Source organism: Mus pahari, chromosome 3 (genome assembly GCF_900095145.1).
Source record: "Mus pahari chromosome 3, PAHARI_EIJ_v1.1, whole genome shotgun sequence".
NCBI classification, from domain to species: domain Eukaryota; kingdom Metazoa; phylum Chordata; class Mammalia; order Rodentia; family Muridae; genus Mus; species Mus pahari.
This window is the reverse complement of record NC_034592.1, coordinates 71,547,259-71,570,599: the sequence shown is the minus strand read 5'-3', so window position 1 is coordinate 71,570,599 and position 23,341 is coordinate 71,547,259. Positions and strand designations below refer to the sequence as shown.

Below are 23,341 nucleotides of genomic sequence, written 5' to 3'. Positions count from 1 at the left end.
TTGTTTAAAATTAACTTTTCCATATGTAGTTACTCCTAGTAACCACAGATCTTTCTTTGGTACATTTGTTGTTCCTCCTGCATCACGGTAGACATTATTCCCTCTGGTTAAAGATATCGTCTGCTCCTTTAGTCATATACTTCTAATAGTGAATTATGTATAGTCATAGATGTTCACATAGAAGTACAACTTGAAAGGTTAATTACTATGATTTTACATGCACATTTAAAACATATTAGAATGAATAATGGTTACAAAGGGCACATTTCAATGTACTAAGCTCTTAACTAATGCAAGAGTGAGACCAATTTCCAACTATTCACTCACTCTAGATGAATTCAAACCATAACAGGATGAGGATTCAGTTTCATAATATTGAACAGATAAGGGGCCAGAATGATATTTGATAGAAGATGCTGAAAGCAGGAGATATCAAGCAATTCCTATATTGGGAGTTGGTGATGGGTCCATGGATGAGTTGTAACAATGTAAAGCTGCGACACAAGTAAATGATTTGTTTTCATTTTACTTCTCTCTAAAATGGTGTTTTACAATTATATGTATTTTAAAGCAGAAGCACTTAAAAAGATCAGAATTAATCCAGATCAATCATCTTTTAAATGATATATTTGCACACACAATTATAAGGATACCATACATACTTTGCAGATATGTTCAACATATTTCATAAAGACAATGTAAATGAATATGCTATGTAGTGAGCAATAATTTTAACCTTGTATCAGTGTTCAGTAACGCAGATGAGTCATTTAAAATTGCTTTCTTTCAAAGAAAACAAATGAAGAACAGCAAAACATAGGATTGTCTTACACAATGTAACTTGAATTTTGAAATTTTAACAGGTAATTTCCTGAACCCAGTGTGCTTTGAAGATTGTTCCAAGTAAATATTTCCTTAACTTTCTAGATGGAAAATCAGAACCTCTCTGTGCTGAATGAGTTCATACTCGTGGGCATCACAGACCGCCCTGAACTACAGGCCCCCTTTTTTGTACTATTCTTTCTCATCTATGTTGCTTCCGTCGTGGGAAATTTGGGCATGATTGTCCTTACCAAGTTGGATGAGAGGTTACAAACACCTATGTACTTTTTTCTTAGACATCTAGCTTTCATTGATTTTGGGTATTCAACAGCTGTGGGACCAAAAACGTTGGTAAGCTTTGTAACAAATAAAAATACCATCCCCTATAATTGGTGTGCATTCCAGCTATCTTTGTTCATCTTCTTCATCATTAGTGAGTTATTCGTTCTGTCAGCTATGGCTTATGACCGCTATGTGGCCATTTGTAACCCACTGCTCTATACTGTCATCATGTCACAGAAAGTCTGCTGGGTACTGGTGACAATTCCTTATCTCTTCAGTGCCTTTCTTTCCCTGATCACGACCATCAAAATTTTTATTTCATCCTTCTGTGGCTATAATGTTATTAGCCATTTCTACTGTGACAGTCTCCCCTTACTCACCTTGATCTGTTCAGGCACACGTGATGTTGAACTTATCATATTGATCTTTTCAGCATTTAATTTGATTTCATCCCTTTCTGTAGTACTCGTGTCCTACACCTTTATCCTGGTGGCCATTCTCAGGATGAACTCTGCAGAAGGCAGACATAAGGCTTTCTCTACCTGTGGGTCTCACCTTACAGTGGTAGTTATATTATATGGGACTCTGTCTTTTATGTATATACAGCCCAAATCTAGCCACTCTTTTGAGAATGATAAAATGGCCTCTGTGTTCTACACCTTGGTAATTCCTGTGCTAAATCCCATTATCTACAGCTTGAGAAATAAAGAGGTAAAAGGTGCCCTTCAAAAACTGTGGAAAAATGTCTGTAAAGTTTGTATTTAAACTTCAGTTCAAAAGGGAGATAGCCTAGAAGCACAAAGTTTGCCTAACATATCCACATCTCTTGTTGCACTCTTGGGTCCTACAAGAAATCAGTAAATGAAGCTAAATTTAATACTTAATGTATATTAAATTAATCTGATCATATACTAGTGCACATAATATGTACTAGACTTTTTGAATACACTGGACCTAAAAGGCATAGTGATTTTGAAATATTTTCTTTCTTTTCAAAATTCAGTTTATTAGAACTGGCTTTTATTTTAGTACTAAACTTGGTTTTCATGTGTGTACCTCACTTTATACTTTCTTTGGCTAAAGACATCTTAGTATATGTAAATGTGTGTTTTTTTTCTTTTTTATGTCAACTATATGGAAGTGCACATCATACTGGCATGCTGCCATTTAAAAGGAATATTGCCTGTCTTCTGGTCTACACATGTGCTTTGCAAAGAATAGTGTATAATTCAACTAAATAATTGAAAGAAATGAGGTCTGATCCATTCATATAATTCTTGAATATCTGCAAAGATTAATTAAAACAACATAAAATAGAGGTTTCTAAATACCAATGTTTATTCTCACATAATCACAACACTTAGGACAAGAAACAAGCATCACTTCTAGCAGCAGCTGTATGGATAAAGACATGTTATCCATATAGAAAAACCGAACATCTCAAGCATGAAGAGAAAGGAAATAATGTCAGAAAAAAATTAACAGAAGTGGAGATCATCATGTTAAGAAAACTATGCCAAACTTATGAGGAAGTATTGTTCTCTTGTGTAGAATTTTTTAAAAGATGTAAAAGTAGAACTTGTATTAATAGAAATGGGAAGTTAAACATGTGAAAAGAGGGTGGAAGAAGGTGGACCATATAATGTAGTATGTAAACATCTTATATACATGTGTGAAAATATAATGAAATATGTTTTGTAAATTTTAATGTTATTAGTTGAATTAATAAATGTAGTAGTATTGGACTTGATGGCATATTATATCTCTTAGGATAATTTTCCATTCAGAATTCTAATAAGTATAATATTTGCAATTTAAACAAAGGCATATATATGATTTGCATCAGGAAGTAAAAATAAAAGTGCTGGCAGATTTTTCTTAAACATGAGTTGAAGAAATAACCATGCCAAAGAGAACACAGGAAATCCACATAGCCTCAGTGACAGGCCAAGTGCTATAGACAACTAAGAAACTCTTAGAGTGGGAGAAATAGTAGTTTCCAGGGAAGAGCATACTAATTGGTTTTCCAACACCAAGTGGTTAGACTTTAAAGGGTATATACAAATAATACTGTATAACTGACGAGGTTGTCTTTAGAAATATGAGTGTAAACATACATGCATGTAACAACAACTATGAAAAGCAGGTAATGAATATGAGAGAGAAAGAGAGAGGTTAGAGGAAGGAAAAGGTAGTGAGAAATGATATAATTATATTATAATTTCAAAAAGAAAAGAAAAAAGAAAATGAAAGATTTTAAAGTAAGGTTGTTTATTAGCTGTCAAAGAAAGTATAAAGTTTTGTCTAAGTAAAATTTTCTAAGCAGATGTAGGATATTCATAGCGGTAAACATAAATTTTCCATGTCTTAGACTTCGCTCTTGTTTTGAAAACCAGTGTATTTGCAATGTCAGTAGATCACCCACAACTTGGCTTTCCATTGCTTACTGAAGGCAAGTCAGTTTCAGATGGCTGTCATATGACCCTTTCATACTGGTATCCCATGCTTCTCCAACACCCATGATACCCAGCAATCATGAGGAATTTTTGTTATATAAGTAAACCTCTTTCCAGTCTCTAACCAATATTTGAGAGCAGAGCCCTTGCCATATAGCCACTGCAATGCAAGTTATACCTCAATAAAGTCAGTCTGTGAAATTATTATTTTTCTTATTTGTGTGTTTTTTAATACCAAGTACAGTAGACTGAACTAGTTCAGGTGATCATTTATGACTGCTAGCCTCTGTCACAGTAGACAATATCCAGATGATTGGCAAAGAATTCTAAAAAGAACACTGAGTTGGAGAAAATATGTGAGAGACAAAACAAAATTAATAAAAATATACTGTATTAAAATCTCAAAAAACTGTCCAAGTTCCCTCTCTCCATTGTTGAGCATTTCATCTAAGGTCCCTCCCTTTGTGCACTGAGAGTCTCTCACCTCCCAAGTCTATGGTACTTTCTAGAAAGTCCTCCTACCCCCTACCCCTGAGGTTGCATATTTCCATTCTTTCTGCTGGACCTCAGGGCTTCTCTCTTGTCATCCTGACTTCCCCAAACCCCACCCCAAGATACCTGATCATGTTTCCCTTTTACCCTCACCCTTGCCTCTCCTACGCAGGTCCCTCCCAGCCTCTGCCTCCCTCCTATGATAGCTTTGTTCCCCTTCCTAAGTGGGACTGAGTCTCCCTCCAGTAGAAAGACAGGCCATCATCTAGAGGGTTGGGATTGCCATCCCACAGTCAAAAACATTGACCCAGAATTGTTTCTGTCTAAAAGAACTGCAGTGACAAAAATGGAGGTCCTTGATCCACTTGAACTTGAGCTTTGTACAAGGAAATAAGAAAGAGGAGTGCAAATGGAATGCTCATTTTTATTGTAAAATTATTTATTTGTAAAAACTGAGACATGGAATTAAATAGATACCATCAATTACACACACACAAACAGACACACACACACACACACACAGAGACAAAAGACACACACACACACATACACACACATACACACCACACACACACACACACACACATACAGAGAGAGAGAGAGAGAGAGAGAGAGAGAGAGATCATGAGAATTGCACTCAGTCTAAGAAGCATGATGTCCTATATTTGTTGAAAAATGCATGAACCTAGAATATATTCTGTTTAGTTATGTTAATATATATGGAGATAACTATTTTATTTGATAATTACTCATGCATATCAAATTGTTGGTCTATAAAATATATTTTAAAGTAAATTAAGTAGATGAAGGCAAAGGTGTTGGAAATAAGAATAACATTTATGATGCTCTTTTTATGAGTCACAGGGCAATTCATGGCAGAAAATATGCTAGAAGATTTTTCTGAAAGCTGAAAATTTTCCTTTTAGTTGCTGCTATATAAGCTAGGTTCTCATTATATGGATATGTTCATCTTATTAAAATTTAATTATTCCAGGATTTGTAAACCTGTCTTATACTTAGGGAATTAATTAAAATATCACAAAATATAGAAAAATACAAACAGTTTTTGAAATAACGTGTTTTAAAGTATCCTGTATTAAGGTATTGCCATTGTAGCTGTAGACATAACCCTATAAAATGCAACTTCTTTAGGCTATCATTAATATGTCTTACAGGTACAATGACTTGGTTCTAAGTATCTGAGATACAGTAGAGTTAATAAAGAGCAGTGGTAGGAGGTATCTCCCATAATACTCCAACATAAAAATATAAGTATCAATCATATAATTATCAAATGTCTCATGGGCTCTTTATGAAGCTTTCCAATGCCCAGGCTGAATTAGTAAATTGTTTTTCTTTGACTCAGGAAGAGCCCCAAGGAGTGGGGGTGGAAACTCATAAGTCATTCTTATGGTGTTGAGAGCACACAAGCAAAATAGATCAAAGATTCCTCATTAGAAGTGAGTACCCCGTATTTGCTTTCTGAACCTCCTCCTAGGAGTCTAAGTCATAGCCTGTTACAAGTTTCTGAAATCTAGACTTTATTATGCTACAATAATCTGCTTTGAAAAACAAAGTCAAGAACAACAGTTTGGAGTTAATTCTGCCCATGGTAGAGGGAGGGAAATGTGTATCTTCATTCTTCATTTATATCTAGGTCACAGTACCATTTGTTGTACAGACTCATTTTTCTCCACTGAATACCTTCTACAGAATTTGAGCATGCATGTATACACATAGTGATTGAGCTTATCATAGTCCAGAATTTATGTGTTTATTCTCTTTGAAACATTATGCTTGTAATGTAACCCATCTTAAACTTTTGTCACTGCTACTATAGGCATAAACTTATAAAAAACAATTTTGTTAGAATATAATTAATATGTCTTACAGGTACAATGATGTGGTTCTAAACTTCTGAGATATAGGAGAGAAGAGTCAAAAAGGAGCAGTGGTTGATAAAATTAATATCTGAAATTAAGAGCTGAAATCAGAGTATATGAATCTTCTAACCCTTATTTTTCCTCTTTGCTACCTGAAAATTCTTAGGATTACATCTAAATTTTAATATTGACTTTTTAAATCCCTTTCAAAACTGCCACAAAAATTTAATAAACTAGTTGACTTTCTGGATAATTTTGATATAAGCAACTATAAAATTATTCTCCATTGAATAAATGATATTTTCATGCATTACATCATTTTCTGTATTTCAACAATAATTTGTATTTTTCAGAATATAAATCTTCTTTCTTAGGTATATCATATATACATATATGTATATATATGAATCACAGGTATATCATATATATGTATATATATGAATCTTAGGTATATCATATATATATGTGTATCATACATATATATTCATATATATATATATATATATATGAGAATCTTCAATACATATATATTGCCTAAGAAAGTTCTTATACATATCATATATATGGAATTGATTTCTATACAATGTTTTCATGCCCTGAATATTTACTGAATTTGTTTTAGTGTTTTAATTTATTTTCAGTATTGGACTAGGTTCTGCTAATGCTTAAATGTGAGATGCTTTCTACGTAAACATACATTTGAACACTTTGTCCCTAAGTCATGATACTATTTTGTCAGGTTTTAGAATGTGGTAGACAGTGTTCATACGTGGCAGACACAGACTTTCTGTGGTAAACGTTCAGAGTTACAAGCCAGCCCTGACTCTAGACAGTTCACACTGCTTCCTTATTGACCATCATATGGGATGGGTAAGGAGACCCAGTTCCTTGTTGCACAGACATAAATCAGTGCATTTGCCATCCATATCCTATTATGATATAATATGTCCCTCAAACTGTTAGTCAGGATAAATCATTCCAGCATTAATTTTTTGTCAAATCTTTGAACACAGCTACAAGAAAAGTAAATAATATGGGTTGCTTAATTTTTTATTAAGAAAAGCAACAAAATGATGGTATCTCTGAATAAAACTATTTTATGCCTTTGTTTATAATTTAGAAGTTTCCATTAGTTTGTTCTATACTTTATCTGGCATTAGTTCTAAAATAATGCAAAATCACATCTTCCCACAGGTCCCTCTCTGCTTTCTTTTAAGTCATAACCTCTATTTCCTTTAATTGATGCTACATGTATGTATATAAATACACACATAATCCCAAATATAAACTACACAGTTGGTTTTAAAGTTTAATCTTTTATAATTATTACTGCATTTTATACTTAAATATTTTATTGATTTGTAACTCATAATCATAAATTTGATTCATATTCATGAGAAATAGGTTTAGTTCTCTTGCCATACAGTAGATTTAATTGTAACAGTTTGATAACAAGGCAATTTTGGCTATGTAAATAAACAGCAAGTATATTTGATGCTTTATACATTCAGGTATCTCATGAGTAAGAGTAACGTTCATTAGACTTTTAGTAAAATTCATTTCAGTGACATTGCTGATACTTCTCTTTCACTTCTCATCCATACTGGAAATAGCATTTAAAATATGAGTATCTTTAATACCAAATGCTTCATTAAAAATATTCCAGATAGTATCAGTTGATTTGTGCTTTATTTTGTAAAGATTTTACTATTTGTGATTTATAAATAAATCATTTGATTACAGAACCAAGTGTAAAATTTCAAAGTATGTGCCTCTTTTCTAATGAATGAAAAAAATGGCATGGATATTTACTATAAAATGCATATCATGGTTTAAGAAAAATTTCTCCCATTGTCAGAAAATTGTTCAGTTAGTTTCATGCTGAGTTTTTTCTTACTTATATTTTGGCATTATCTTATATAACAATCAAATGACCATGTCAGAATTTTTAGCAGAAGCTTCATAATTTCTATCTCTATTAACTTATAAAACAATTTTGTCATGGCTTTAGGCTTTAAGATATTATAAAATTAAAAAATAGAATCATAGTAATCTTATGCATATATATTAAGATATAAAATAATATAAATACATATTCATACTATATAGTATAATAGGTATTGTATATAAACATAAAAATGCACTGTTGTTACTTTTGGAATTAATTAATGATTATTTTTATATATTTTAGTAGAGTAGGTTTCCGGAGTTGTCTAGATGGATACATACAATCTTACGGTACTGAAGTATTTCATTCTAACTGGAATCACAGATCTCCCTGAGCTGCAGGCCCCTTTATTTGGACTTTTCCTCATTATATACATGATCTCTGTAGTAGGTAATTTGGGATTGATCATCCTCACCAAAATAGACTCTAGACTTCAGACACCTATGTACTTCTTCCTCAGACAGCTCTCTCTCACTGACCTTGGTTATTCAACTGCTGTGGGGCCAAAAATGTTAATAAATTTTGTTGCTGATCAATCTACAATTTCCTATAATTGGTGCTCAGTCCAGCTGACCTTCTTCAGCATATTTATCACCACTGAAGTTTTCATTCTGTCAGCTATGGCCTATGACCGCTATGTAGCCATCTGCCATCCACTACTCTACACAATCATGATGTCACAAAGATTATGTCATGTGTTGGTAGCAGTACCTTACCTCTATAGCGTGTTTATATCTTTATTGACCATTATCAAGATTTTCACATCCTCATTTTGTGGCCATAATATCATCAGGCATTTCTACTGTGACAGTCTGCCATTGATATTGATGTTATGCTCAGACACACATGAAATTAAGCTGATAATTTTAATCTTCGCAACTTTTAATTTGATTTCTTCTCTTCTGGTAGTCTCCATGTCTTATTTCTTGATCCTTGTGTCCATTCTCAGGATGAATTCTTCAGAGGGCAGGCACAAGGCCTTCTCAACCTGTGGCTCTCATCTGACAGTGATAATTATATTCTATGGTACTCTATTTTTCATGTATGCACAACCAAAATCCATTCACTCCTTTGAGACTGGTCAAATTGCATCTTTGTTCTATACACTGGTTATCCCCATGCTGAATCCTATGATCTATAGTTTGAGAAACCAAGAGGTGAAGCAGGCCTTGAATAGAAAATGGAAAATGTGTGTGAATATTCTACTTAAATTGTAAAATTATAAGATCGAATAAAAAGAAAATACATGATTGCTTATATGTAGTATAACTAATATTACTTTAGCTAGGTAATATTGTCTTGTGGGATAGTCACATGCTAAGTACAGATATAAATAAAATCATTGGTCAATTTTGAACTCAAGTTCATCTTTTTCATATGATGTGTCGTCTCTTCATATATTTGTATGTTTTAATGTAAAGTTTTATTTGGATTCCATTTCTATATTTCATGCCATATAGTCCATTTCTTGTTTGCTCCCAATAAACTAATTTAAGCTAAACATTGATTTTTTCATTGTGCTTTCATCTCTAATGGCCTAATGCCTAATATTGTAAAATGTAAGATAAGAATATGTACAAAATCACATGATATCATATAAAATTCTGATAGAAATCTTAGATGGTGAAAATATGCCTGAGACAAGATCAGCAAGGATAAGTATTTCTATCCTTGATATTTAAAAAAGAAAAAATTAAATTCTTGGGCAAATGGATGTATCTGGAAGACATCATCCTTAGTGAGGTAACCCAATCACAAAAGAAGTCACTAGATATGCACTCACTGATAAGCAGATATTGGTCCAGAAACTTAGAACACTGAAGATACATTTTGCAAAACACAAGAAAACCAAGAACGATGACCATCATGTGGATACTTCATTCCTCCTTAGAATAAGGAACAAAATACCCATGCAAGGATATAGATACAGAGACAAAATTTAGAGCTAAGATGAAAGGATAGACTATTCAGAGACTATCCCATCCGGGAATCCATCCCATCATCAGCCACTAAACCCAGATACTAATGCACATGCCAGCAATATTCTGCTGAGGGACCCTGATATAGTGGCCTCTTGTGAGGCTATGCCAGTGCCTGGCAAACACAGAACACAGCTATTGGATGGAACACAGGACCACCAAAGGAGGAGCTAGAGAAAGTACCCAAGGAGCTGAAGGGGGCTTCAATCCTGTAGGTGGAACAACAATATGAACTAACCAGTAGCCCCTGAGTTTGTGTCTTTATGGAAGTTTGATATAATGTCTCTGTATCCACAATCTAGATATTTTGTATGCAATGATAAAGTAGCTTCTCTCTTTTTACTCTGCCATCTCATGTTGAATACCTTGATCTATAACTTGAGAAATGAAGATGTACAATATCTACTACAAAGGACATAAAAAATTGTTGAATACCTTTTCTTAATGGTAATGTGAAATGTGATTCTAGTAAGTCATTTTATGGTTGTCACCAAAAAGCCTGAAGAGGAGGAGCAAACCCATGAAGACTCTACATATTTGTAGTTTTCTTGTCATTTATTCATATAATTAATGTGGTATAAATATAATCAGGAACAGATAAGCAAAAATCCTTAAGAGGGAGACGAATTATAAATATAGTTATTGATGAAATATCATTGTATATTTAAATAGTGTCTAGGGACATTTGACCAAAACTGCAAATAACAGAATCACTGCGCTGTATCATGTGAGGGAGTAGATATTCTGGGAAATTAAAATATTTTTCATAGTTTTTAAGTTATTCTAAATAGTCATGTCCATGTATGTTTATATAACTGTATTTGGTATACTTCTCCTCTTTTAAACTTTATAGTTGTCTATATCATTTAAACTCAATATTGTGAGTGGTAAAGGGAATGTGGACCTCTAAATATTCTAACTATCTTCATGCCTAACAGAAAAACTAAGATTCTCATGTATTTTCTTTAGACAGGAACAATTAAGGGTTAAAACTTTTTAGATGGGTAGTAGGCCTCATCCCTTAATGAGGGGCCATGTCTAACCTCTGGATATGGTTATTGTAGGGTCTTTCTCCCCTTTGTTGGATATTTCAGCTAATGCCATCACTGTTAGGTCCTGTTAGCCTCTTGCTTTCTTGGCATCTGGGACTTTTTGGTGGTTACCCTTCCCATTCCCCACATACCTCTGTTCAATATCTTAACCCTCTGTACATTTCCTTGTCTTCTCAATACCTGATATTGTCCCCCACTTCTTCCCTCCGTCCCCTCTCTTCCTCCCAAATCCCTCCCACCTGCTACTTCCTATGATTATATTGTTGCCCCTTCAATAGGACTGAAGCATACAGGGACAAAGAGTGGAGCAGAGACTGAAGAAAAGGCCATCCAGAGATTGCCACATCTGGGGATCCATCCCATAAGCAGCCACAAAACCCAGACACTATTGTTGATGCCAAGAAGTGCTTGCTGATAGAAGCCTGACATAGATGTCTCTTCCAGAGCCTGACCAATACAGACGTGGAAGCTTGCAGCCACCCATCAGATTGAGAATGGGAACCCCAATGGAGGAGTCAGGAGAAGGACTGAAGGATCTGAATAACAAGATCAACCAACTAGACACACTTCCGCCAGAGCTCCCAGGCACTAAACCACCAATCAAAGCATACACATGCAGGGACCATAGCTCCAGCTGCAAATGTAGCAGAGGATGGCCTTATCTGGCATCAATGGGAGGGGAGGTGCTCAGTCTTGTGAAGGCTCAATAACCCAGCATAGGGGAATGTTAGAGTGTGAGGCAGGAGTGGGTGTGTTGGTAGGGGGAGCACTCTTATAGAAGCAGGGGTAAGGGGGAATGGGATAGGGGGCTTGTAGAGGGGAAACTGGAAATTTAGATAACATTGAAATGTAAATAAATAAAATAACCAATAAAAGAAAAGAAAAAGAAATAAAAGGATAGAAAGCAATCCTGCCCTTTTGCAAGACTCTGCCCATAAACTTCCCCCTTGACTGCTTCAGAGAGAATCCAGCCTGGACTAAGTTCCCAGCAACAATTGTGTTAAGTACAAAGAGACTTTTTATACCTTTAGCAGAAACAGAATATGATGCTAATTTCCAGAATCAATACAGTTTTAGCTGCCAAGAAACAATGATGTTTGCAAGTTTCGAAGGGTACACAAGTTTAGTATCTAAGATGAACTGTCCAGTCAAGCTTTATTGTTTCCTTGAATACTAAGGAATTGTACAAAGAAATACTAAGTGTTTCAAACACTCATTATCTGAGGACATGCATCGATCTTTCAGGAACTGCAAGGTGCACTGTGCAAACGAAGCCATAGACTCTAACCTGAAAAATATATGACATGGGCCTTTTGAGGCAGCTAGGCCAAACCAACTCCATAGTTCACTGCATATGTGTATTGTTTTTGGCTTTTGTTTTGTTCTGTTCTGTTTTGCTTTGTTTTGCTTGTTTTTCTGAAACAGGGTTTCTCTGTGTAGCCCTGGCTATCCTGGAACTCACTCTGTAGACCAGGCTGACCTCGAACTCAGAAATCCTCCTGCCTCTGCCTCCAAAGTGCTGGGATTTAAGGCGTGCGCCACCACGCCCGGCACTTCTTTCTTTTTTAATAAGAAACTTTCTTTACCTCCATGGGATTATATTGATCAAATGATGAGAAACAGAATGAAATATCTCAATGTTCACATTAGTTTCATTGTATAGTCTTATGTGGAGGATATCAGTGGAGGAAACATCACTCAAGGCACTTTTCATTGTGTTTAAATTAATTCATGGACGGCTGTTTTGGAAGAGGCACAATTATTTGCTTATACTGCTTTTATTTAGAATAAAAAATGGATAAAGTAGATCGATACTAGTTAGTAATGGTTTGACTTGTAATTGTTAATTTTATGGATAAAATTGACAGGCCTAAAGATTGACCAAAGAGTCAATAATTATTATTTCTTTGTTTGTGTTTTGATTTATTAAAAGATATTAATCCTTGAAAAGGTTTACCGAATGGGGGGCTTTAAGGAATAAATAGGCATGGAGAGACCTCTTGTGTCGTCAACAAAAGACACAGAGCTACATGCAACTAAGAAAATCTGATAATGAGCGATATAGTCCACACATGAAAGACATCCCACACAAAAGACTTCCTAAACTGGTTACCCAGTAACCAGTGTTCAGTCCTTAAATCACATGCATACAGGGAACATAATGTGGACTAGGCAGGTTGTATTTACACACACATACACATACATAAATGCACACATTTACATACTTAGGGATAAATCTCTCTGTGTATGGTATTTGTGTATTTGTGTGTGCGTGTACTTGTATAAAAAAGAGTTTTAAAATTCTATGAATATGAAAGAGAACAAAAGAGGAGCTCACAGAAAAATTGGATGGATGAAAGAGAAAGGAGAAATTATGTAATTATATTTTAATTTTAAAAAGAAAATCCAGTCATACACATAGAGTCATTATACAATATATTTATAATAAAATGATGTATATAAATCTCTCTATAAGAATGATTACATATGGAATATATAAGATATTATGCAATATATGTTATATAATATACATTTTATATATGTATGTATAGTAAATATGTACTATACACACACACAAGAACATACACTGTGGCCAGACTCACTGGTACTTCACCAGTATTCTCAGGAGTTTCTTAGTCTCCATATGACAAACACAGAGAGACATTGAACATAGAGACAGACTCAGAGATTTATAAAGGCACAGTGGGAGAGTTAGTTTAAATTTTATTCTTTGAAGCTTCCTAAAAGATTCTCCTGTAATTAATGTTCCTAACGGGCAATTACTGAGCAAAATCTAAACACTATCAAACTCTCAAATACTATAGGGACAAGTAACTAATTGCATGTCATTTCTTTAATAAATATCAAGTCTCCAAAGGTTAATATAAATAAATTCATGAATTGTTTTAAGCAGTATAAGGAGGGCATGCAGGAACCAGACAGACATGTCATAGATGTCATTGTAGGTAATGAACAAATATTTCTATAAGGTCTTATGCTATATACGTACACAATTCCTTCAATAATGTGTGCTGGGCTATCACTCTGTGATGTCTGCATACAAATAGCTTTCTGCATTTATAATTTGAAATTATAGTGTGGGTTAAGGAGATAGAAGTTCATAATAATCCTCTCAAAGTCAGCATGATATTATTTTCAATTATTGGGTTTTATATAAACAACTTTATCTCTAACAGAAAAGATAAGACGAAAAGAAGCACACCTGACTTGGTTAGTAAATTAAAATGCAAATATTCAAAGCTCTTTTGAAATTCCAAATATTTAGGCAATTGATTAATTTCTTTTAGAAAACACTTCAAACTTCAATTATTGTTTAAATAGATGTTCAGATGCACTTCTTTCACTGTATATTTAAAGGTAAAATGAAAATTAATTTTGATTTTCCATCAAAAAAGTATGATTAGTAAAATAAATATATTAAAGTACTCAGATAAATATCAGTAATGCAGCATGCATGATACACTTTCATTTTCATGCTATCTGACAAGCTCCAAGAATAACTTTAAAAACAATATTAAGTAAAAGGGCATTATGAGTAAATTATTTTTCTTTTCATAGAATTCTAAAGAAATACTTTTTATTATCATATAGATAATATATATTTTATTGAAATTGTTATTGAAAACATACAGCAAAATCTATTTTTAATGATTTTATAAAAATACAAAAAAGGCTAAATGTATTCTTTATCTTATCTGCTGTAGTTATCAGCTAATTCAATTGGATCTAAATTTCTATATTTCTCAAAGAAGAAAGACATGCGTGGATACTGGTAAGCAATAAGTAGGTCCTATGACCATAAGTAATATTTAATCAATTTAGTTTCAAGTTATAATTAATGAGATGTAAGTTTAATGCAATGAGACGTGTGCTTTTCTTTCCTCACAGTAAACTTAGAGCCTTTTCCTACCATTTTATTTAACAATTGTTATTTCTGTGTATTGTTTGTTTTATCTCTAAAGGCAATTTTGTTACTCACAATATCTATAAAGTAGGAGACTAGTTTGTAGGTAATTTATATATTCTTCATCTCAGAAATCCTTCAAGGACAGGTTAATTATACATCCATAAGAATAATGTCCTTTAGTAAACAGCATTTTTGCCAAAATATACTTTTATTAGAATTATAAACTAAGATAAAACACTGATAATATTGATGAATAAACATTATATATATGTATAGAATTAATATAAATGTTATAGTTAAAATATTAAAGAATAAAATACAGCAGATATAAATTTATACACTAAGTCTTTTAATATCCATTCCAATGTTTAATCTGATTTTATGATATATTTTCATATTTTAGAATTTAATTAGTTACTCTATTAAATTATTATGTATAATAAATGATTGGCTGAATGTATGGGTTGTACTATGTCAGTGGCTGGTGCCCTCAGAAGCAAAAAGAGGACATGAGAAATACTGCATCATGAGTTAGGTAAGTAAGCATCATATGGATTCTGTGAGTAAAACCTGAATCCTCTGAAGAGGAGCAATTAATCTTAGTGGCTGAACTAATTAATGCCACTGTTCTGTTTCCTTATTCAGACACTATCCAATACTTATTCATTTTATGTAGGTTATAAGACTTCCTGTAATAAAGTTTTCATGGTGTGATGCTTTTAATAATAAGTGCTCTGCTTTTAATGAGTGTTTCTATTAATGATAGCCACTGTAATTTGAGGTTTGCAATTTTACAACATTAAGTTAAATATTTCATCATATTGTTAAAAATAATTAATAAAACCACACTATAATATTAAAAATGGCCTCATAGAAATAACTCAGAATATTTTAAACAGTACAAGAATAATTATATATGAAAATAAAATTTTCATGTTAAAATGAATTGCATAATTATATATGAAAATAAGATTTCATAATATTGACTCTACATTGAAATGTAATTTTCCATTTCTAACTTTGTTTGCTTTTGACAAAGACAATGTAGTTTTGTCCTAGATCATTAGGGCATTATTAAAACAAAACTGAAAAGTAATCTATTTCTGTCTCTCTTAAATTCTAAATAATAGTTTAGAATTTTTAAGTAAAAGTGTTTTCATTTGCAAATAACATAACTGGTAAGTTCAGATATATCAACTGGTAAGTGTTTTCATTTGCAAATAACATAACTGGTAAGTTCAGATTTATCAAGTTTATATTTTTTTTTTACACATTATAAATTCTCCCAGGTGGTAATGCAGAAAAGCTATGGTGTAGGCTGATGCATCAATCCAGAACAGAATTTGCTGTAAGCCTAGATGGATAAAAGCAACCTCACAGTAGTGACTGAATTTATCCTGATGGGCATCACTGACAGGCTTGAGCTTCAGGCTCCATTGTTCGGATTGTTTCTCATCATCTATCTAATCTCACTGTTGGGCAACATGGGCATGATCATCCTTACCATGGTGGACTCCCGATTGCAAACACCCATGTACTTCTTTCTCAGACATCTGTCTATCACTGATCTTGGTTATTCTACAGCTGTGGGACCCAAAATGCTGGTAAATTTTGTTGTCAATCAAAATACAATCAGTAATTATCTTTGTGCAATACAGCTAACTTTCTTTCTTGTGTTCATCATTTGTGAACTCTTTATTCTGTCTGCAATGTCCTATGATCGCTATGTGGCCATCTGTAAACCTCTACTCTATACTGTCATCATGTCCCATAGGGTGTGCTGGGTCTTAGTGGCAGTTCCTTATTTCTACAGTGTCATTATTTCTCTTCTAATAACTATAAAAATTTTTGCTTTACCGTTTTGTGGTTATAGGGTAATTAGTCATTTCTGTGATAGTCTCCCTTTAATATCATTGCTCTGTTCTAATACACATGATATTGAAATTATAATATTGATTTCAGCAGGGTTTAATTTGGTTTCATCTCTAGTGGTACTCCTCTTTTCTTATCTACTCATTCTTATAGCCATTTTTAGAATGAATTCAGCTGAGGGCAGGCAGAAAGCTTTATCCACTTGTGGGTCTCACTTGACAGTGGTCATTGTCTTCTATGGGACTTTGATATTTATGTATGTACAGCCCAAATCAAGTCACTCATTTGATACTGATAAGGTGGCTTCCATCTTTTATACTATGATTATTCCCATGTTGAATCCCTTGATCTATAGTCTAAGGAACAAAGACGTAAAATATGCCCTAGAAAGGTTGTGGAAAACGTTAGGCAATATTTTTTCTTAGTGTAATATACAAAATGAACATTGTAAGTTACATTATGAAAATTGTCTATTCTATGTGTGTATTTAGTTTAATAGAAATAAAAATAATATCCAACATGTATTTATCTATTGTCTTAAAATTTGCACCTACCATTAATTGTTCTAAATAAATCAGTGAAAGACTAAAAGTAAATGTGTTTTCAGTCAAGTTTGTTAACTTTTCAAAGAAACTTCATGTTTGATAAAGGAATGACCAAGTACAAGGAATGGTTTAATTTTCACTAGTTATCAGATAAATAAAAAATAAAATGAAAATGAATCTGGGTTTTTTTTTCTTTACATACATTTTCATATGTTGAACCATTGGAGGCTTGTAACATTCATTTGTGGGAAGAGTCAGAGTGTTGTCTTTGTCTCCTTTGTCTTCACCTTGTCTATTATGGAAATAATAAAACTGTGTTAGTTGCTTTGAAAAAAAAGAAAATGAGATGCTGTCTTTACACATGTCATTTTTTTATTTTATTTTTTATCTTATGTTATCATTGAAATGGGTCCTGGATGACCTGTAACTCCCTACATAGACCAGAGTGGTCTTGAAATCACTGAGGTCCAAGTGTCTTTGTCTCACCAGTACTAAAATTAATGCTATTTACCACCATACCTGGGTCCTATTACCATATTTTAAAATAGTGAAGAATAATTGCTTCTCCTCTAAGATTCATAATCTCACTAGCCACAAACAGTGAACTATGATTACAGTACCAGACATAATTTGTCTAATACAGTGGGCCCTAAGTCCAATGAGAGAGTTGGTACTGCCAAGTATAAATGTCAAGATCTCACCTTAAGTGGGAGTCCGTGTCTACATGAATTAGTCTTAAAGGAAATTGGGTAATAATTCAATTTAATGGATGGACTCTGGATGGGAAAAGTTTTATTGGGTGATCAATTGTAGAGGGAGAATAAAAGCAATGCAAGGGAGCTCAAAATAACAGGCATTCGAGGTATAGAAATCTAGTGAGATAGACACTTCCTAAAGTATATGAAGGCAATCCAATGAAATTTCTAAATATGGGAGAAACAGAGTCTCAACAGACTATCACTTGCCACCAAATGAATTTTCCAGTATTAGCACTAGGTTACATTCAATTGTGTGGTTGGCCAAAGGGGCCATAGAAATTCACAATTAACCCATCATGTCAACAAAACAATAAGCTGCTCTTAAACTAACACCAAAGTATTGTTGCTGAAGACAACATTCACAAAACTCATTGAAATCGAAGAGATCAAGCTGGTGACTCTCTAGAACATTCACTCCTATGTTCTGGTGTCTTTAGCACAGAAAGATACTCCACAGGCTACCAAAAGAGAAACCTATATACCAACTGAGCCACTTTGCTGACTTACCTGCAAAACAATACTAGGGCAACGGTAGCATAAACTTGTGGAAGAAGTTAATTAACAACTGATTTGACTTAAGGTTCACTGCACAAATTCAAGTCCATGATGAATGCTGCTTGAGTAACCAAGAACCCAAGATTAGATATCCCAGAGACATAGGATTAAACAAATACTACTGGTAATTTTTTAAGTAGTTATAAGGTGACTCCCGATGATATTTTGCTACGCTTATAGAGCAGTACTTTATTCACTTGTCATCAGAGAAGCTTCCTCCTGCAGAAGATATGAATTCAGAGACAAACACCCATGTATTTTGCAGAGACAGAGAGAGAAGGAGAAAGAGAGAGAGAGAGAGAGAGAGAGAGAGAGAGAGAGAGAGAGAGAGAGAGAGAGATTTGAATGCTCAGCTCTAAATGGAACATAGACACAAAATTTCTCTCTCAGAACTCATAGAAACCTGTAGAAGAGGAATCAATGACTACAGTAGCCAGAGAGAGTGGAGAACACAAGAAGAACATAGCCCCCTAAAGCAGCAGGCAAAGCTCATAGGAAGGCAGATACTAAAGCAGCATGCATAGGACTTTAAGGTCCTGTACCAGATCCTGGATGAATATGCTATGACTTTTTTTTTTTAATGCCATCACACCATTTTATTTTATTTTATTTTATTTGCCACAGTTATGCATTTTATTGTCCCTTCCCTGTTCTTTAGTACAAGTTGTTCAGTTTCTTTTTTTATTAGGTATTTTCTTTATTTACATTTCACATGTTATCCCCTTTACTGGTTTCAATTCAGTGTTTTTAATGGGACTCGTGAATGTGTGAACAAGTTGGTCTCTGATGCTTCTGCCTGATTTTTCTCAGGCTGTATTCCTTCTGTTGATTGGCCTTGTCCAGTTTCTGTGTGCAGAGTTTTATCTTCTTATATTTTTTCATTGTTATGTTGTATTATTTTCTTTTAGAAGCCTGTTACTTTTAATGAGAGACAGAAAGTGAACAGATCTGGAAGAGTACTGAGGAGTTATGGGATGAGTAAAAGGAGAGGAAATCATAATATTGATATATTGTACTAGAAAAGAATCTAGAGAGGGTCCCAAGGTCCCCAGAGGACTCTCCATGTTGCAGAGCCCCTATCACACCCAGGGTCTCTGGATCACCAGTGAGTGGAAAGCAACATCAGTTCCAAAGAATCCTGGAGGGTCTTGTGCCAGCAGGAACAGGGACAAAGGAACCCTGCCCGACTAGAGGCTGAAATTCATTCCCTTCAGGGCCAGCCCCAAGCCATCTTCAGTGCAAACTGGGCTGAGGGTCCAAGGTCCCCAGAGGACTCTCAATGTCGTCAGGCTCCACTGCACACCCAGGACCTTGGGATTCCTTGAAAGCACGTGGGCTGCAGAAGCAACAGAGCTTCTTGGACAGGGTCCCTTTGGGCCTTCATCCTCAGCCAGGAGGCAGAGCCGAGGCCCAGACCCCAGAGCACCTTCCTTCCAGAGGAGAGTCAGCCTCCAGGGAGGGCTCTGAACCCAGGACTCAGGAAGTGGATCAGAACTCTAGACTTCTGGACACCTTTCCTGAAAGAGAAGAGGTTGCCTGCAGAGTGCTCTGACCACTGAGACTCAGGTGAGAGTTGGACTTCCAGGAATGCTGACAGAGGCTAATAGAATCACAGGAGAAACAAGCTCCAGACAGAGATAGCTTGATCATCTAACACCATAGCTTACCAGATGGCGAAAGGCGAGCTTAAGAATATTACTAACATAAACTAAGACCACTGGGCATCATCAGAACCCAGTATGCACACCACAGTGAGTCCTGGAAATGGCAACACACCCGAAAAGCAAGACTCAGATTTAAAATCATATCTCATNNTGATGGTAGAGGATTTTAAGAAGGACATTAATAACTCACTTAAAGAAATACAGGAGAACACTATGAAACAGGTGGAAGCCCTTGAAGAATTACAGGAAAACACTGTTAAGCAAGTAGAAGTCCTTAAAGAGGAAACAAAAAAAAAATCCCATAAAGAATTACAGGAAAACACAACAAAAGTGATGGAATTTAACAAAACCATCCAAGATCTTAAAATGGAAGTAGAAACAATAAAGAAAACCCAAGGAGAGACAACTCTGGAGATAGAAATCCAAGGAAAGAAATCAGGAACCATAGATGAGAGCATCAACAACAGAATACAAGAGATGGAAGAGAGAATATCAGGTGCAAAAGGTTCAAAAGAAGGCATGGACAAAACAATCAAAGAAAATGCAAAACGCAAAAAGATACTAACTCAAAACATCCAGGAAATCTAGGACACAATGAGAAGACTAAACCTACAGATAATAGGAGTAGATGAAAATGAAGATTTTCAACTTAAAGGGTCAGTAAATATCTTCAACAAAATTATAGAAGAAAACTTCCCTAACCTAAAGAAAGACATGCCCATGAAGATATAAGAATCCTACAGGACTCCAAATAGACTGGACCAGAAAAGAAATTCTTCCTCACATAAAATAAACATAACAACAAATGCACTAAGTAAAAACAGAATATTAAAAGCAGTAAGGGAAAAGGGTCAAGTAACATATAAAGTCAGACCTATTAGAATTAAACCAGACTTCTCATCAGAGACTATGAAAGCCAGAAGAGCCTGCACAGACATTATACAGACCCTAAGAGAAGACAAATGCCAGCCAAGGCTACTATACTCAGCAAAACTCTCAATTACCATAGATGGAGAAACCAAGGTATTCCACAGCAAAACCAAATTAACACAATATCTTTCCATGAATCCAGCCCTTCAAAGGATAATGAAGGGAAAACTCCAACACAAGGACGGAAACTATGCCCAAGAAAAATCAAGAAAATAATCCTTCAATGAACCTAAAAGAAGACAGCCCCAAGAACAGAACCCCAAGTCTAACAACAAAAATAACAGGAAACAATAATTACTTTTCCTTAATATCGCTTAATATCAATGGATTCAATTCCCCAGTAAAAAGACATAGACTAAAAGACTGGCTACACAAACAGGACCCAACATTTTACTGCATACAGGAAACACACCTCAGGTTAAAAAACAGACACTACCTCAGAGAAAAAGGCTAGAAAACAATTTTCCAAGCAAATGGTCCAAAGAAACAAGCTGGAGTAGCCATTCTAATATCGAATAAAATCGACTTCCAACACAAATTTATCAAAAAAGACAAGGAGGGACACTTCATACCCATCAAAGGTAAAATCTACCAAGAGGAACTCTCAATTCTGAATATCTATGCTCCAAATACAAGGGCAGCCACATTCATTAAGGAAATTTTACTGAAGCTCAATACACACAATGCACCTCACACAATAATAGTGGGAAACTTCAACACCCCACTCTCATCAATCCAAGAACACATCAAAACGATCATCCATCATGATAAAGTAGGCTTTATCTCAGGGATGTATGGATGGTTTAATATATGGAAATCCATCAAAGTAAACCACTATATAAACAAAGTCAAAAACAAAAACTGCATGATCATCTCATTAGATGCTGAGAAAGCATTTGACAAAATCCAGCACCCCTTCATGATATAAGTCTTGGAAAGATCAGGAATTCAAGGCCCATACCTAACCATAAGAAAAGCAATATACAGCAAACCAGTAGCCAACATCAAACTAAATGGAGAGAAACTTGAAGCAATCCCACAAAAATCCAGGACTATACAAGGCTGCCCACTTTCTCCCTACCTATGCAGTATAATACTAGAAGTCCTAGTCAGAGCAATTAGGCAACAAAAGGAGATCAAGTGGATACAAATTGGAAAGGAAGAAGTCAAAAATCACTATTTGCAGATGATATGATAGTATATATAATGACCCTAAAAATTCCACCAGAGAACTCCTAAATGTGACAAACAGCTTCAGTGCAATAGCTGGATATAAAATCAACTCAAACAAATCAGTGGCCTTTCTCTACACAAAGGATAAACAGGCTGAGAAGAAGTTAGGGAAACAACACCCTTCAAAATAATCACAAATAATATAAAATTCCTTGGTGTGACTCTAACTATGATAAGAACTTCATGTCTCTGAAGAAAGAAATTTCAGAACATCTCAGAAAATGGAAAAATCTCCCATGCTCATGGATTGGCAGGATTAATATAGTAAAATTGGCAATCCTACCGAAAGCAATCTACAGATTCAATGCAATCACCATCAAAATTGCAACTCAATTTTTCAGAGTTAGAAAGAGCAATTCGCAAATTCATCTGGAATAATAAAAATGCTAGGATAGCCAAAACTATTCTCCACACTAAAAGAACCTCTGGGGAAATCACCATTCCTAAACTCAAGCTGCACTACAGAGTAATTGTGATTAAAAACTGCATAGTTCTGGTATAGAGACAGACAGGTAGATCAATGGAATAGAATTGAAGACCCAGAAATGAACCCAAACACCTATGATCACTTGATCTTTGACAAGGAAGCTAAAACTATCTGGTGGAAAAAAGACAGCATTTTCAACAAATGGTGCTGGCACAACTGGTGGTTATCATGTAGANGAATGCTAATTGATCCATTCTTATCTCCTTGTACTAAGATCAAGGCTAAGTGGATCAAGGAACTCCACATAAAACCAGACTCATTGAAACTTATAGAGGAGAAAGTGGGGGAAAGCCTTGAAGATATGGGCAGAGGAGAAAAATTACTGAATAGAACAGCAATGGCTTGTGCTTTAAGATCGAGAATTGACAAATGGAACCTCATAAAATCGCAAAGCTTCTGTAAGGCAAAATACACTGTCAATAAGACAAAAAGACCACCAACAAATTGGGAAAGGA

General features: G+C 34.6%; 3 protein-coding genes across 4 annotated transcripts; all 3 read left to right on the top strand.

Annotated features, from left to right (window-relative positions):
* Positions 1-876: 876 nt before the first annotated feature.
* On the top strand, positions 877-1,943 carry LOC110318734 (olfactory receptor 8K3-like). The gene has a single exon (XM_021193980.1). The coding sequence runs from the start codon at positions 928-930 to the stop codon at positions 1,867-1,869; it is 942 nt and encodes a 313-aa protein (XP_021049639.1). The 5' UTR covers positions 877-927; the 3' UTR covers positions 1,870-1,943.
* Positions 1,944-8,152: 6,209 nt separating this feature from the next.
* Positions 8,153-9,100, top strand: LOC110318845 (olfactory receptor 8K3-like). Its single transcript, XM_021194139.1, has one exon. It carries the CDS (start codon positions 8,153-8,155, stop codon positions 9,098-9,100), a length of 948 nt encoding a protein of 315 aa, XP_021049798.1.
* Positions 9,101-16,200: 7,100 nt separating this feature from the next.
* On the top strand, positions 16,201-20,453 carry LOC110318709 (olfactory receptor 8K3-like). 2 transcript variants are annotated; one of them, XM_021193935.1, is made up of 2 exons: positions 16,201-17,105; positions 20,444-20,453. In XM_021193935.1, exons 1-2 carry the CDS (start codon positions 16,201-16,203, stop codon positions 20,451-20,453), a joined length of 915 nt encoding a protein of 304 aa, XP_021049594.1. The 2 variants fall into 2 exon arrangements, with proteins under 2 accessions (XP_021049594.1, XP_021049593.1); XM_021193934.1 differs by lacking the exon at positions 20,444-20,453 and having other exon boundaries at positions 16,201-17,139.
* The last annotated feature ends 2,888 nt before the right edge of the window (positions 20,454-23,341 follow it).

Excerpts from the sequence above, each read along its gene's own strand:
- LOC110318734 (XM_021193980.1), top strand. The coding sequence starts at position 928 with ATGGAAAATCAGAACCTCTCTGTGCTGAATGAGTTCATACTCGTGGGC.
- LOC110318845 (XM_021194139.1), top strand. The coding sequence starts at position 8,153 with ATGGATACATACAATCTTACGGTACTGAAGTATTTCATTCTAACTGGA.
- LOC110318709 (XM_021193934.1), top strand. The coding sequence starts at position 16,201 with ATGGATAAAAGCAACCTCACAGTAGTGACTGAATTTATCCTGATGGGC.